Here is a 14,026-nt window from a genome sequence, read left to right as displayed (position 1 = left end):
GCGCTGACTTCACACCTCCTTCTTGACCTCTGCTTTTCCACTTCCTCTTAAGTAGAAAGAACTAGGAAATACTTTGTGCTGATGTGTATGTGTATGTATTAAAAGTAAATTAATGTTCACTTTTTCACCCTTTTTTGTGTAAACTTAATCCATCTTGGTACGTGTAAATATTGTGCATCCAGCCTGAATAATCTAGATCTCTAGATAAGCCCCCATTCTACCACAAATGGTCAAAAGAAGAGCTTGTGGTTCAGGCTGAGTAACACCGACTCACAGTAATTTCACAGGCTTTGGGAAAGGGCACAGCTTCATGCAAAGCACGTTCTATCTGAATCATTTTCTCATGACTGATAAAAGAAGAAAGATACGTCACAACAAAACCAGCCCGAAAGGCTGTATGGAACCTAATGGGGGACTGAGACAAGGAGGATTTGGAGCTCTCCTTTGATATTACTAAGGAAGCTAGATTTCCCTCCTACTGGGAATGAGATAACAACTTCAAGGTCAGATGCTTTTAGATGGCTATCTCTGCCTTTTCTGGCAGGTTTTAACAATGTCTTACAGCCTGCTATGTGTCTCTAGTGTAGCCAAAACATTTCTGATGGGTGCATATAACTGAGTGGACCAAAGCTTTGGCACACGTACAGCTTAATCTAATAGAAACAGGGTCTGCTGTTAGGAGGTGGCAAGAGCTCAATTCTGTCCTTTAGTGAAATTATATTTGAAACATACTGTTCAAGGCAGATGGATTTAATTTGTTTAGTCTACTATATATCAACACTTAAAAGAAGACACCCTCCGAAAGTCCAGAGTGTGTAAACTGTAAATTCAGTTTTAAGAGCCCAGAGGAAATTCATTGTGCAAACAAATGCATCAACAAAGAAAACAGGCATGCATTAATACATGACACGCATGACATGTTAGAGGTTATCCTCTGAACAAATAGTGCTCCGTCAGAAACGCTATTATTACAAAAGCACTATTATTATAAAAGTGCTATCATCAACATAGGCCTGAATCAGGTGCATTAACCTTTTTACCACATAATCATCATTGATGCCGAGGCTCAATCATTTAGCTGATGACTCAAGCACAGCAGATACAGAAACTAAACAAATAGTCTGATGGGGATGCTGTACAGTAGCTCCAGGTTTATGATTCATATAATTCACATACAAAGCTGTTAGTGAGTGAGCTGTAAGTACAATATGCTAACATGCTTACAATTAAATTGCTGATGTTTAGAAGTTTTAATGTACTTCAAGTTAGCCATCTTAGTTTAGTGTGTTAGCATGTTAACATTTGGAAATTAGAACTTAATATAAAGTACAGCTGAGGTAGAAGGGATTATTATACGTACACTATTTGTGTGCTGGAATACGAATTAAAGTCCCATATTATAAAAAGTCAGATTTCCATGTCTTTTTTATTATAAAGCAGGTCTAGATGTAGTATTAAAACCCTCAATCCACAGTGAAATGCAGACAGCCCATATTTAGAAACTGAACCTTTAAACGAGCCGTCAGGACTTCCATACGGTTGTGATGTTACAACTATACTATATATAGTAGAAAGTGCTGCTACAGTGCCATTACAGTCATTTCCTGGCTGCGATGGCGGTGCGGAAACTACGAGAGTGTAGATGCGGAGGAACCGAAAATGCTGACCAATCAGAGCAGGCTGGGCTTTTTTGGGAGGGGGCCTTAAAAAGACAGGCACTAAAACGGAGCGTTTTAAGACAGAGGGGGGATTCAGGTATATTTAGAAATACAGTACAAAAAAAAAATAGTTTTTTAACATTAAAGCATGTAAATCTGTTCTAGTAGAAACCCAAAATACAAGTATGAACCTGAAAATGAGCATTATATGTGACATTTAAAGGATATATTGTTACAGTTACATGAATGTACATGTCATTGCAATCCAACCATTAGTTGTTGGAGATATTTCACTCTGAACCACTACTGTCAACCTCAATTTAGGGGCCATGTATGGTATGGTAAGCCTGCAAAACAGTGTCTAACATTGCTAATCGAAGTTCGAAGCAATTTCGTTGAAAAACACATAGCTTTAACTATTACTCATGCCAGAGCTAAATTGCCTTAGAGCACAATGCAGAAAGTTTTGTTTTGAAAACGAAATGGAAGAAAAATAAGAGATGGGCATTAACATAGCACAGTACAGTACATGTGTTCTTGTCCATATGGAGATATGGACAAAGGGCACATGTACAGTACTTGGAATAACACACAAAAGGCGAATGAATGTCTCAGGGCGTCTTGTCTCTACATAGAAATGTAGTGGGTGAGCGTGAATGTGCAAGGCAACAGGCAAATACAAAAATCCCATAGAGCAGAGGTTTGACAATTCAATTATGACTCTGCTGTGGGCATCTGATGTGAGGGCTTTTTAGTTTGAAAGTAAATCGGCATCTTCAAATTTTTTTCTATTCTATCAGCGTTCAGTAACAAGATTTTGCTATCATGTCCAATTATCTCATTTTATCACATCGATAGTTAAGTCATCTGATGAACAAACAAAATGTATTATCTAACACTGTTTACATACTTGTTTCCCACTGCCAACGTTTCACTTTCCTGACAATTTTTTCAGATTTTTAAAAATAAAGGGATGCATTGGCTTTCGAATGACAAACAAGACCATAAATGAGATAAATCACTAAGACAGAAACTGCTGTACCAAGTTGAAGATAATCGTTGAAAAGGACTAGAATTAGTGCTTTCATTTGAACTAACTGGTTAAACCATAGGAAACAAGCTTCTGAGTACATGACCCTTCTTTTAAATATGAGTAATGAGAGGCAAAAGAACAATGTATGTCCTTACTCTAAATCCTCACTGATTCCTGCTATTTAAATGCAAATTGCATTTCAGTTTTTGAGAAGAAAGCTGCCACAGAAACTGAGCATTTTTGGTCACAATAATCAGAGAAACTCAGTGAAAAGCTGAGGTCTAATCAGAGAGAAGTGTTGAGGCAGCGGGAAGCTTCCTGGCAGGCAGCTATAGTGCTTCTGAATACTTCCTTGTACCTTTTCTTGGATCTCCTGCTTCTCCTTTGTGGCCTCTTCAAGCTGGGCCTGCAGGTCACTGATGTGGCTCAAGTCCCTGGCAGACTAGTGCGCGCGCACACACACACACACACACACACACACACACACACACACACACACACACACACACACACACACACACAGACAAAGTCCATAGTCAGAGAAATAGGGTTTGTTTATATGTGTGCGAAAGAGAGAAAGGGTGTGTCGGGGTATGCTTCAATTATCTGTCAAAAAGCATCCTTTTACAGTAATGCAAATGGTTAATGATCATAATATGTCTGTGCCAAATAATTTGTCATTTGATCTGCTGTAGCACAGATTGCATCTCCCTGATTGCAGAGCACACACTGTGTTTAGAGGAGAATATGTCCTCCAAACCTCAAAGCCACTCTGCTTTAACATGCAGAAAAGAACTGAATGTTAACGCCTGTGTTAAAGACAACTTCTCAAACTAAATACAATTAAACAAATACAAATAATGACAGGAATTCCACTATTTTTGTCTGATCTTGGTCTGAGCATTGATGCCAGAGGAATTCATACATCATATTTTCAAGGCTTCCAAACTGATCACCAAGGTGTTAGGCATCTTGGGTTACCTGGGCAACTGCAGCTTTGTGTTTCTTCATCAGCTCATTCATGTCCTCCTGATCCTCCTCCATACGAGACTGCAGGTCATTCTTCTCCCTCTGCAGACGGCTTACCTGCTCTTCCAACTGAACAAAATGAGGAGGAAACACACGCATTTTAGTATAGAAAGGATTTATTCATGAGCTATTGAATATGATAAACGGTCATTAGCTGGCCAGGCCGTCCTGGAATCTCATCTGATGGCAATGAAACACAATCTGGATGGGGGTTCTGGCTGGAGGATGAGACCAATTGGAGCTAATCAATTGGCTCATTTAGGCAGGGAAAAGTGCAGCATACTGGTGATGTCCTATTTAGAGTTCATCCTCAGTGTTCAGGGGGGAGACTCAGGCCCTTAATATGCATTCTATAATCTGACACATTTACAAGACCTTCCCTTGCCATAAATGCAGCAATTAACAAGCAAAGCGCAGGCACACAGCACTCTGTGCGTCATCCCCAGAGACACCAACATCCTCAGTCTACGATTCTGACATGCAGGCGGTACTCTCATGAGACAGCCATTAATGAGCAGATGGAGAGAAAAAAAAAAAAAAAAAACAGTCACAAAGCTTATTTATCCATTAGAGTAAAAAGTTGAAATCAGATAAATGCCAAAGGGCATATATTATTTTAATATCCCAATATGGCTTGATGATGCATGCATGTTAATGTAAGAGCCCTGCTGCATTGTTAAGAGTGAAAGTTTGATAGGCAAAGCCCTCCATTGATTAAACGTTGTTTGTTGTTTTGAGTTTCATTTGTTTCTCAAAAGAAGGGTATAGAAACATTTACATAAACTATTATTATTATCAAATATACTACTCTTATTCTATCAAAAAGTCTGTTTCTGCATTGCGAGATGAAAAAAGGGTAGGCATATTTCATTATTTCATAGATCATCATTATTATTATGTGTGATAATATACACACTATTGATTATGAACACACAAAAACATATTGTGTTCGAAACATATGCAGAACCGATTGGCATTCAAGCCTACTCAATTGATTGACTGGAACACAATTAGTGCAGTTCCACTCTACAACTCAATGTATGTGGCACCCTCGGGACGCATAGCGGACAGATGTCAAGACTCACCGACATCTTAGCTTTGACCACATCCTCCATTTGGATATGCAAGTCCTCTATTTCAATCTCCATGCCCTTTCGAGCCTTCACTGCTGTCGCAGAAGTGAACTCTGACTCCTCCAGCTATGAGAAACAGGAGGAAGGAAAAGGTAACGGGGAGGAAGTGAGAGACAAACATCTACCCTGGATATGATAGATAGGATCTATCCTGGATATGCAGAGGAATGAAGATTTATCAACCTGTACATAATTATACTCTGATAACAGACCAAAAGTTCATGTTGGGATCAGTATGTTGTATCAGTATGAGACACAGTAAAGGGTTTAATAGGGTGGAATACTTGATTTTTGAGCTGGGCGATCTCCCTCTTGCTGGGGGCGTTACTCTTCAGGTGGTCCAGCATAATCTGTGCATCAGCCAGAAGGACTTTGGTTCTCTTCAAGTCTTTCTTTAGCCTCTTTTCCGTCTCCACATCTCTCTGGCTCACCTGAAGGACAAAACACACCTTTCTAGCCGGTAAATGTTACACACACTCTATTTTTCTATCCTCCTTCAAAAAGCCACAGCACCTCTCCAGACTCAAAGGCAGTTTCTTCCCGATCAAAAGAAGTGGCGCACACTAAAGCGCACGCACTTAACTGCACTGACAGAGACCAGAGGCAGAGTGATGGAAGTACCTGATCTTGGGCAGTCAGCAGTTTGGATTCCAGCTCTCTTCTCTCACGCAACACTTTCTGCTTGTCTTCATACTCCTCCTCCAGCTGCACCTCCATCTGTTTCAGCTGCAGGACACATGAACAGGATGTCAGGATGCACAAACAGATGACAAACAAAGTCAGACATAACACGCCATCAACCATCCTGTTAGACATGGCTGGTCTCGCAATTCAAAGACAAATGGATCCCCCATGAGCAGATCTGCTAGCCTCCAGATCCGTCAACAAAGCTTTCAAAATAAAATATTTAATTTTTAATTTTTAATATAGATAGAAATGCCAACACAATTTGTATTCTAGGTTGTATTTACCTTGTTATTAATATGCATATACTGTGTTGGGTGGATGTTTGAGATTGTGAGTTGAGCTGTGCTTGTTGTTCCTAATACATGCTAATACCTGACCAGGCAAGATCAATTGTAATTTCAAGATAGAGAGGCTATGTATAGGGAAAATGTGCACAGATTGAAGAGTGAGAATGATCACGACCTACCTTCTTACTGCAAGAATGCCTGATCTCCTCTACCTCTTCATCCTTACTCTCAATATCTTTAGAGTGGGTCTGTCGCTGCCTCTCCATCTCCATCTCAAGCCGCAGCTTAGCCTGAGTACATGATGAGGACACACACACACACACACACACACACACACAGATACACATGTAACAGCTCATAAATTAAATGCACAAACACAGATTTAAAAAAACACAAAATGAAAAAGAACAATAATTATTGGTTTTCTTCCAAAATGAGAAATCCAAAATGACAGACAGACTCTAATAAAATGATTTCTTGAAATAAGTGTATACAACATGATGGTACATGAAGGATATTAGGGTAGGAGGCAGTTTTTTGTTGAGTTATTGCACTTAGAGAATTACAGTTTGAAATACTGAATAGCGTGATATAAGCAGCTTTTAGAAGTAAAAACTATATTGCTCCATACTGGTATGAAATACCGCATCTGCACCACCCTGTACCTGTTCCAGCATCTGGATGGTCCCAGCCTGTTCGTCTAGCTCCTCCTCCTGGTCTTTCACCTTGGCCTCGAGCTCGCGAAGCTGCTTCTTGACTTTGGCCAGCGAGGCTTCGTCCTTCGACTCCTGGGAAGACAGATCCTGTAGCTCGGCCTCCAGCTGCTGCACCTTCATATTTGCGGTGCACAATTCAACGTCCTTGTCCTGCAGGCGGAAGAGACAAAGTAAAGCGCACATCTGGACCAGCCCAGTTATGTCAAATAGAGAGCAGAGAGAGCAGACATGTAGTCCCTGAGAGAGGAAATCAGAGTACATTTGAAGTGTGTACTGTAGTGTAAAGTAGCTTACCTGCAGCTGCTGGCGGAGGTTAAACATCTCACCAGTCATTATGTCTTTCTCTCGAGCCAGCTTCTCCCTCTGGTTCCTTTCTCTTTGTACCTCGGCCTGAGTCTGGTTCTGCTCCAGGTCAAATCTGGAACACACACACACACACACACACACACAAACACACACAAATACACAGCTCAGCAAAATGTTGATTGTACATAGAGTAGGATTCCATCGGGCTGAACAGTTGAGCATCATAGTAAACTGTGTATCTGTAATTACACAAAGTGCCAATATGTGCCAATTTGCAGAAGGCTACATGAGATGTAGTAGATACAACTGGTACATCAAGTAATTTGTCATCATGAATTGTCATGTCTTTGTGAATTGATGTGTTTGAACATTTTAAAATATTGAGCCTGCTAACTTAATATCTAACCTTAACTGCTGTTACTAAGCAGACTTTGAGCCTGAGGCTATCCTGGACACAGAGCCCCAACTTCACGTCAGCGCTACCTCTATTTTAGCTTCAACTGTTATCCCCTTCCATTAACCAAACAATTTACAATTGGGTTGTAATAATGTGCAAAATGTTTTCTTCAATTGTCTGGGGCAGAACCACTTATGGTTAGTGAACTTAACAGCTAAGTGTTTCATGCTGTCAGCTTGTTGTAATTCCCTGTTTTTCTCTCTGAAGCGCAGCTGAAAATAATTTCACCCACAGAGCATCTTCAATTAGCCACAGGGGAGAGATCACATTCTGCCACAGCGATAGCTTCTCAAGTGCTTAAAGCCTGAGTCATTTTCTCAGCTAATGCAATTCCACAGATTACAGAACATCTCAGTCACTACTCAAATAAAAAAAAAAAAAAAAACGTTAGTGTTCTGCCGTGTGGGTCAGAATGCCTGTGCCAGGCCTTTCAAGGAGAAAAGAGCAAAATGTTCTCTGTAATTTGTGTTTATGAAAGTAAGAAAGAAGGACGGACAGATAGATAGATAAATAGATAGCCAGATGAAGACACTGCAACTGACTTCCTCTGTTTCTTCTCCAGATCATGGTTGCGGCTCTGCAGGCCCTCCAAGTGAAGCTTGGTGTCCTGCAGCTCTGCCGTCAGTTTCTGGCACTTCTTCTTCAGCTGCTGCACAGAGCGCAGCACATCCTCATTATCTGTCTGCAAATCAGCCAGCTACAGGGCACATTCACACACACACACACACACACATGCAAACAAACACAACATTTTTTATTATTCTTGTATGACAGTTCAATGCATACCATTATTATCACATTTATAGAAGTGTGTGGTAACCACACATTAAAATAAACTTGATTTAGTTTCTTGCCCTTCTCTCAAGATGTCTTTTGCTCTGCTGCTCTGTCTCCAGCTTTTCATCAAACTCCTGCTGGAGTTTCTTTTTGGTGAAGTCCATTTCACGAATGGCTCGGTTGTATTTTATCCGCCACTCGCCTCCTAAAGGAAAGACATACAATTTAGAAAATGTCTGTGTGACATTCTGGGTGTCTCCTGCCTACGTGGAAAGTATGTCCAAGCCTTTAATGCAGATCTAGCACGGTATACAGACGAAAAAGGCTCAAAAGCTCAGAAATGATGGATGCTGTGGATTATGGAGTTCACTGTGCTGGCTGTGATGGTTATCACATTCAAGGACTGAAATAATATAATCTTTAAGGCAATAAAATGTATTTCATCAAATCCTGACCTTATAAGTTAAAAAGAATTCAAGAGAAAACTACAAAGCAGCCTTTGCGTTGAAGCTCTAATCTAGGATAAACCTCAGGTAAGAATTCAGAGCACACACACAACAGTGGTTAGAGAAGGACATGTCTAAGTGGCACTTTCCACAGTTCTTAGCCGACCCTAATTCTGGAGCTGTCAGAGGCTATCAGAACTATAACAGCGGCCAGGCAGATATTCAGGTTCAGGTTCATTTCCAAGCCTTATCATTTTAGAGGCTGTCCATTTCTCCTTCACATACCAGCACCAGCTCCTCCATCAGTGCTGCTCATTAGCATATATATAGCATAATGACAACTTGCAGGGCCACCAGCTCTGATCCCAACGATTATTTTCTCATTCATCTAAGAATTCTGATATGCTCTGTAATGGCTTGTCTGCTGAGGTGGGTTGAAGGGGGGTGGGAACACAGGAAGAAAAAAAAAGTCCCGTGGGCAATATGCTCTCTCTCAGCGGGAGCTCTCTTTCCCAGCAGGTGGAGACCAATCGGCAACAGGCATTAGTTGTATGCCTGGGAGCGAACATCTTAATCCCCTAGCGGTAAATCCCAAACGTGGAAAATATACTTAAACGCATTATGCAAGATGTGACCAAGTGTCACTGCCATGTCTCCTGCTGGAACAGTGAAACAAAGCCGTTAATTCCCGCAGCTACAATTAGTATAAGGGAGATTTTTCAAACTGTGCACATAATGCTGGTATGAGCGGTTGAGTAAAATATGCTTCTGACCTGAGCTGACATGCCCATTAGGCAGGTCTTGGCAAGCTGCTGAAAATGTCAGAAGGACCAATTAATTAGGGAATTGAAAACAAATGTTTAAAAAAACTGATGACCAAGGATGTGATTCCAAAGAGAGAGAAATGTTTTTCTGCATCATAGAATGGGCAGAATGAAACATGGATGGATGACATGTCTCCGGTGTCTATGGTGTCACCTGCAAATGGCAACTAGCAGTTTCTAGCTCAACTAACCAGCATCGTCGTCGTCGTCATCCGTCTCCCCGTTGAGCTCTGATGTTTTCATGAGCCGAGCTTCCATCACCTCCATCTCTTGTGATTCTAACTGTTTCTTCATGGCGTCAAACTTAGCCTGGAATGGTTCACACAGCAATCAAAATAAGAGCTTGTCAGTCACATTTACGTTGGAATTTTTGAAATATTATGTGTGTTTATGTCAGTGTGTATATGTGCCTGTAGATCCTTCATGTCCTTCTCCATGCGGAGTCTCTCTGAAGTCTCAGTCTCCAGCAACTGGGATGCTGACTCACTAGTGCTTCTCTCATCAGCCAGTTCTGCCAACAAATCTGAGATCTGGACACACACACACACACACACACACACACACACACAGGGTGTAATACAAAACTACAAAATACTCGCCACCGTTCTTGTACAAGTAGGTGATCAAATCTTTAACAGAAATGAAAGTTTAACTCCGCCACCAATCTTAAACACCATCCTCCCAGCATGCATTGCCACAGGTGAAGGGACCCACCCTGCTCTCCAATCGATCCGTGTTCAGTCTCAGCTCATTCCGCTCTTTCTCCACCCTCTCCAGCTTCGATTTTTGCTGCTGTATCTCCTCCTGGAGCAAAGAATGTAGCTATATAGGTAATGTGTAATGTTCCAGGTAAAACTGTGAAATATTAAGAAACGCTTTAAAAATGAATAACAGGAAGTTCTACTCCGCAGTGGCAGAAGTGGATTAAAGGCTTTCTGACTGAAAGGAATCTGGTGGGGGGGGGGTATCACACAGGAAGGCCTCCTCACGTCTTTGCCTCGCATCTGCTCCTCAGTGAGCTGGACCTTAATGAGGGGCTGGACTGTGGTGAAGAGCTTCCACCATGGCCAGTCCTTCACACCACGGTTCTTCTTGATGTTTTTCTGGACGCAGCGGATTGCTAGATCCTGAATCTAAAACACACATACGGAGAAGAAGTCACCAAACAGGAGCACATTCGGGAATACGAGTGTTTGTTGTAGTGTGCACACACATAGATACACAGATTGAGTCAATGGTAGTGTAATAGGTAGTGTGAAATGAATTGTAAGGTATCTGTAAATTGATCTTCTACACAAATAATTGCTTCATAATCAAGACAACAGACATAACAATAGCTTGACTGCTGCAATTTGTCCATCACATGGTGTTAAATGTAGTAGGAAGAGATAATGTAATGCACAGATATCACAGGACAGCAGTGTCTAAAGGTCCATGACATGAGAACAATTATTTTCAACATTATTTTATTGAACAAATTGAACTGAACACAAAAGGCTTTAAAATTTAAAGTAGGGCTGCGCAACATAAGGAAAATATCTGATTATTTTGACTGATATTGTGTTTGCGATATGATTCAAGATATTGGAGGGAATGATCATTTTTGTATCATTATTCTCATTTTCATTGCAAAATATTAAAATGAAAATGATTATAGAGTGATTTTTCCGAGGAGCTGTACCAAACAAAGATTTAGTCTGATACGATTTGTAAGTTGAGACATGCAGCACCACAATACTTAATCCAAAATGGTTTGCATTTAACAAATATTGCGCTCGATAAAATTGTGATTATTGTGCAGCCCTATTTTAAAGTGCAGTTTGCTACTGATACTCTCTTTCAACTAAAAAAAATAATCCCTGAGTGTCTTTCACAATGTGTCGCAGTCTTTCGCAATGAGTTTATTGCGCAAGTTGACAATAAATAAATTATTTTTAGTGCACCCTTAGTCAATGAAACAATGCCCGAAAATAAGGAAATTCTTATTTACTCACTGGAATAAATGCTTTACTGAATAAATCTACTGTTGCCATATCATCCTCACCACCAATGAACAATGTTTGAAAAAACATCTCATTCCTCATTCTTGTGTTATATTGCCTGTGTATGGGCTAGCAGCTAGCCCAGGACTTGCCAGCTTCCTCTAGAGAATTTCTGCAGAGTGTGTTTTCCAAGACTGGAAGCTAATTTCTGATTAATTAAATCAAACATGTTGGCAGCTAATTCCAAGTATTACACAATTTCCATGCTGCTTATGCATGAGGCTCTCCAGCAACAGCAGCAGAAGCAGATTATGGGCAAACCCAATTAGACCGACGCGATTCTCAGCATCAGGTACATTTCGCCCTAAAGGCACTCTCTATGATCAATTAGGATTTGTCACACAGTAAAAGCCTTGACATGGAGCAAAATGCAGCAAATCTCTGACAGAAATTTTAAACAGGTCTCACTTGTCATATTTAGTCTAAAATGAATAGAAAACAAACAAAAGATTATACTGCATGAACACCGTGGATAAACATTTTGGTATTCATATCACATTACTGTAAGAGGTTGTGACAGCTGTAAAACAGGGTGATGCCAATTAGGTTTGTGAGCCAAGATTAAGACAAAAGTATGTTTCCATTCTCTTCCTCAATGTTCTACATTTCAATCAGAGTTAAAAATGTGTTTTAGTGTGTGGGCATGTGTATGTACAGTATGCAAGCATGTCTGTACACCTGTGAGACATCTGTGTGCTGTGATATATGACTGCAGCACTGCCTGATGTCACTTTGATCCCACTTCTGAAGCAAACTATTGTATGCTTAGTTTCTGAGGATTTCTTCAACATGAAATAATGCCTTGCTAAAGGACAGCATCTCTGATTACACGTACAGTATGGCCTAATCACGAACCTAGTGTTGCCTGTCCAACATCATTATCATGATACTATTAAATTACATTACAACCCTTAAATACAAATAAAGCGCAAAGATGTTTAATGCCAGCTGTTAATCGGTACACATTATACAAGAAATATACCTAATCTGTGACACAATGCAGAGCCTATCCACACTTTTACAGTGGGAGGTGTTTGTTTCTTCTATATTTTCTATTTTACAGGCTATCTCATTTATGCAAACCCATAGTTCCAGGTAAAAAAAAAGGTATATCTTAAAATTCAGTGAGCACTGTTGCAATGAAGGGGAAAATGAATAGGTGCTGTATAGTATCACTAGGCTAAAGCGAGCTAATGCTTGCTGCTTTACACTGATTTCAATGCATATAACTGAAGGGTACCTGAAGGACAAAACTCCCAATGCACTGAGTGAAAGCCTGCTGAGGCAAAATAACAGACTTTTAAAATGTCAGGTTGTCCCCTTGAGGAGACTGTTGAAAAATGAAAAAAAGAAAAAAAAAGGAAAATTATGGTTCTGTCATTTAATGTCATATGGACTTGGCACAGCTTCACAAGGTTAACATGCCAGGGAATATCAATCAAGGGAACTTGTGACTTTCTGTCACATCTATATACATCAACCAGCAAGGGTCTGAGAGGCTTCACCAGAACTCATCCGCACTGTTCCAGAGGCACAGTATTATCTACTGTACCTGTTACAGTAAGACTGGAAACTTCAAACAGTACAAGAGGCAATGGGGCAATAGCAATAGTCACAAAGAGATAACAGAGGAAGAGCAAAGGCGCAAGTGGGTGTTATTATGCGATGATTACTCTAAGAGAAACACACTCTGTAAATCATGGAGAGAAGGGGAGATGAAAATCATTCCACAGCCCTGCTTGTGTTCCATTACTCTGGTGGTGATTAATTAAATCAGGAATAATATCAACAGAATGAGATTCAGTGGGGAAAAATAGCCTTTCAGGTAATCATTGCAAGAAGAGATGGTATGCCACACATGTAACAACTGAAAAGTAATAACTCCAGCATATTCTGGTTGTTTGAGCAGTAGGTGAAAAACAAGGGGAAAGCAAAGGGAAGAAAACTTAACTTGGCACTGCTCCTCATTTTTGATTTCTCTACAGTGCACAATTAAATAATGTTAAAAGCTTAGATTTATATTTTTAGAGGGCTATGACTTGTCAAATCATTTAATTATTGGAAAGACTAGAGATTGATCATGCATGATTGGACTATTACAATGCAGTGAATACTTGCACCAAGCTGCTCCAGACACTAAATAAGAATGGGCCGTGCACTGTATATTCTGAAGCATAAGACATAGCTCAGCCTGAAAGGCTTTTCAAAAGTCTTATCAGTGATCTATCATCCTCTGATATTATCATAAATTATTTTAACTACACTGTGGGATTGTCTAAATGGCCTGATTTACAATGTCATAAGAATCAAGAAACAGTTTTTAGCAAATTTGTGTCACTGTAATTATAAGTGCTCACTAGTTAAAGCGTTATATGTTTAAGCCATACAAATCCAGTTTTACAAGGGGTTACGTGCCAGTCTGGCAGTCTGGCACGTAACTTGGCGGACTGTTACCTGTGGACAGAACCATGCTTCCCCTTGTTTCCAGTCTTTGTGCTACCCTAAGATAACTGGCTGCTGGAAGTAGCTTCATATTTACCATACAGACATGACAGTGGCATCAAGCTTCATCTGACTTGGGCAAAATATTATGTATATTTCCAGAAATCTTGAACTATTCCTTTAATGTAT

General features: G+C 40.2%; 1 protein-coding gene across 10 annotated transcripts in view; it reads right to left on the bottom strand.

Moving 5' to 3' along the window:
- The window catches only part of LOC120544010 (unconventional myosin-XVIIIa-like), a 62,930-nt gene that overhangs the window by 12,715 nt on the left and 36,189 nt on the right, over positions 1 to 14,026 (bottom strand). For all 10 annotated transcript variants that reach the window (XM_039777496.1, XM_039777497.1, XM_039777501.1 and 7 more), the window contains 14 exons: positions 10,343 to 10,486; positions 10,068 to 10,157; positions 9,764 to 9,883; positions 9,545 to 9,662; positions 8,161 to 8,288; positions 7,849 to 8,003; positions 6,838 to 6,961; positions 6,493 to 6,693; positions 6,007 to 6,117; positions 5,475 to 5,579; positions 5,138 to 5,284; positions 4,806 to 4,919; positions 3,673 to 3,789; positions 3,050 to 3,133 (listed from right to left, as the gene is read on the bottom strand). In XM_039777496.1, coding sequence (XP_039633430.1) covers positions 3,050 to 3,133; positions 3,673 to 3,789; positions 4,806 to 4,919; positions 5,138 to 5,284; positions 5,475 to 5,579; positions 6,007 to 6,117; positions 6,493 to 6,693; positions 6,838 to 6,961; positions 7,849 to 8,003; positions 8,161 to 8,288; positions 9,545 to 9,662; positions 9,764 to 9,883; positions 10,068 to 10,157; positions 10,343 to 10,486 — 1,758 coding nt within the window. The remainder of the gene's footprint in view (positions 1 to 3,049; positions 3,134 to 3,672; positions 3,790 to 4,805; positions 4,920 to 5,137; positions 5,285 to 5,474; positions 5,580 to 6,006; positions 6,118 to 6,492; positions 6,694 to 6,837; positions 6,962 to 7,848; positions 8,004 to 8,160; positions 8,289 to 9,544; positions 9,663 to 9,763; positions 9,884 to 10,067; positions 10,158 to 10,342; positions 10,487 to 14,026) is intronic.

This window comes from Perca fluviatilis, chromosome 16 (assembly GCF_010015445.1).
Source record: "Perca fluviatilis chromosome 16, GENO_Pfluv_1.0, whole genome shotgun sequence".
Classification (NCBI taxonomy): Eukaryota; Metazoa; Chordata; class Actinopteri; order Perciformes; family Percidae; genus Perca; species Perca fluviatilis.
Note: the sequence above shows the minus strand (reverse complement) of the source record. Positions and strands in the feature narration are given on the sequence as shown.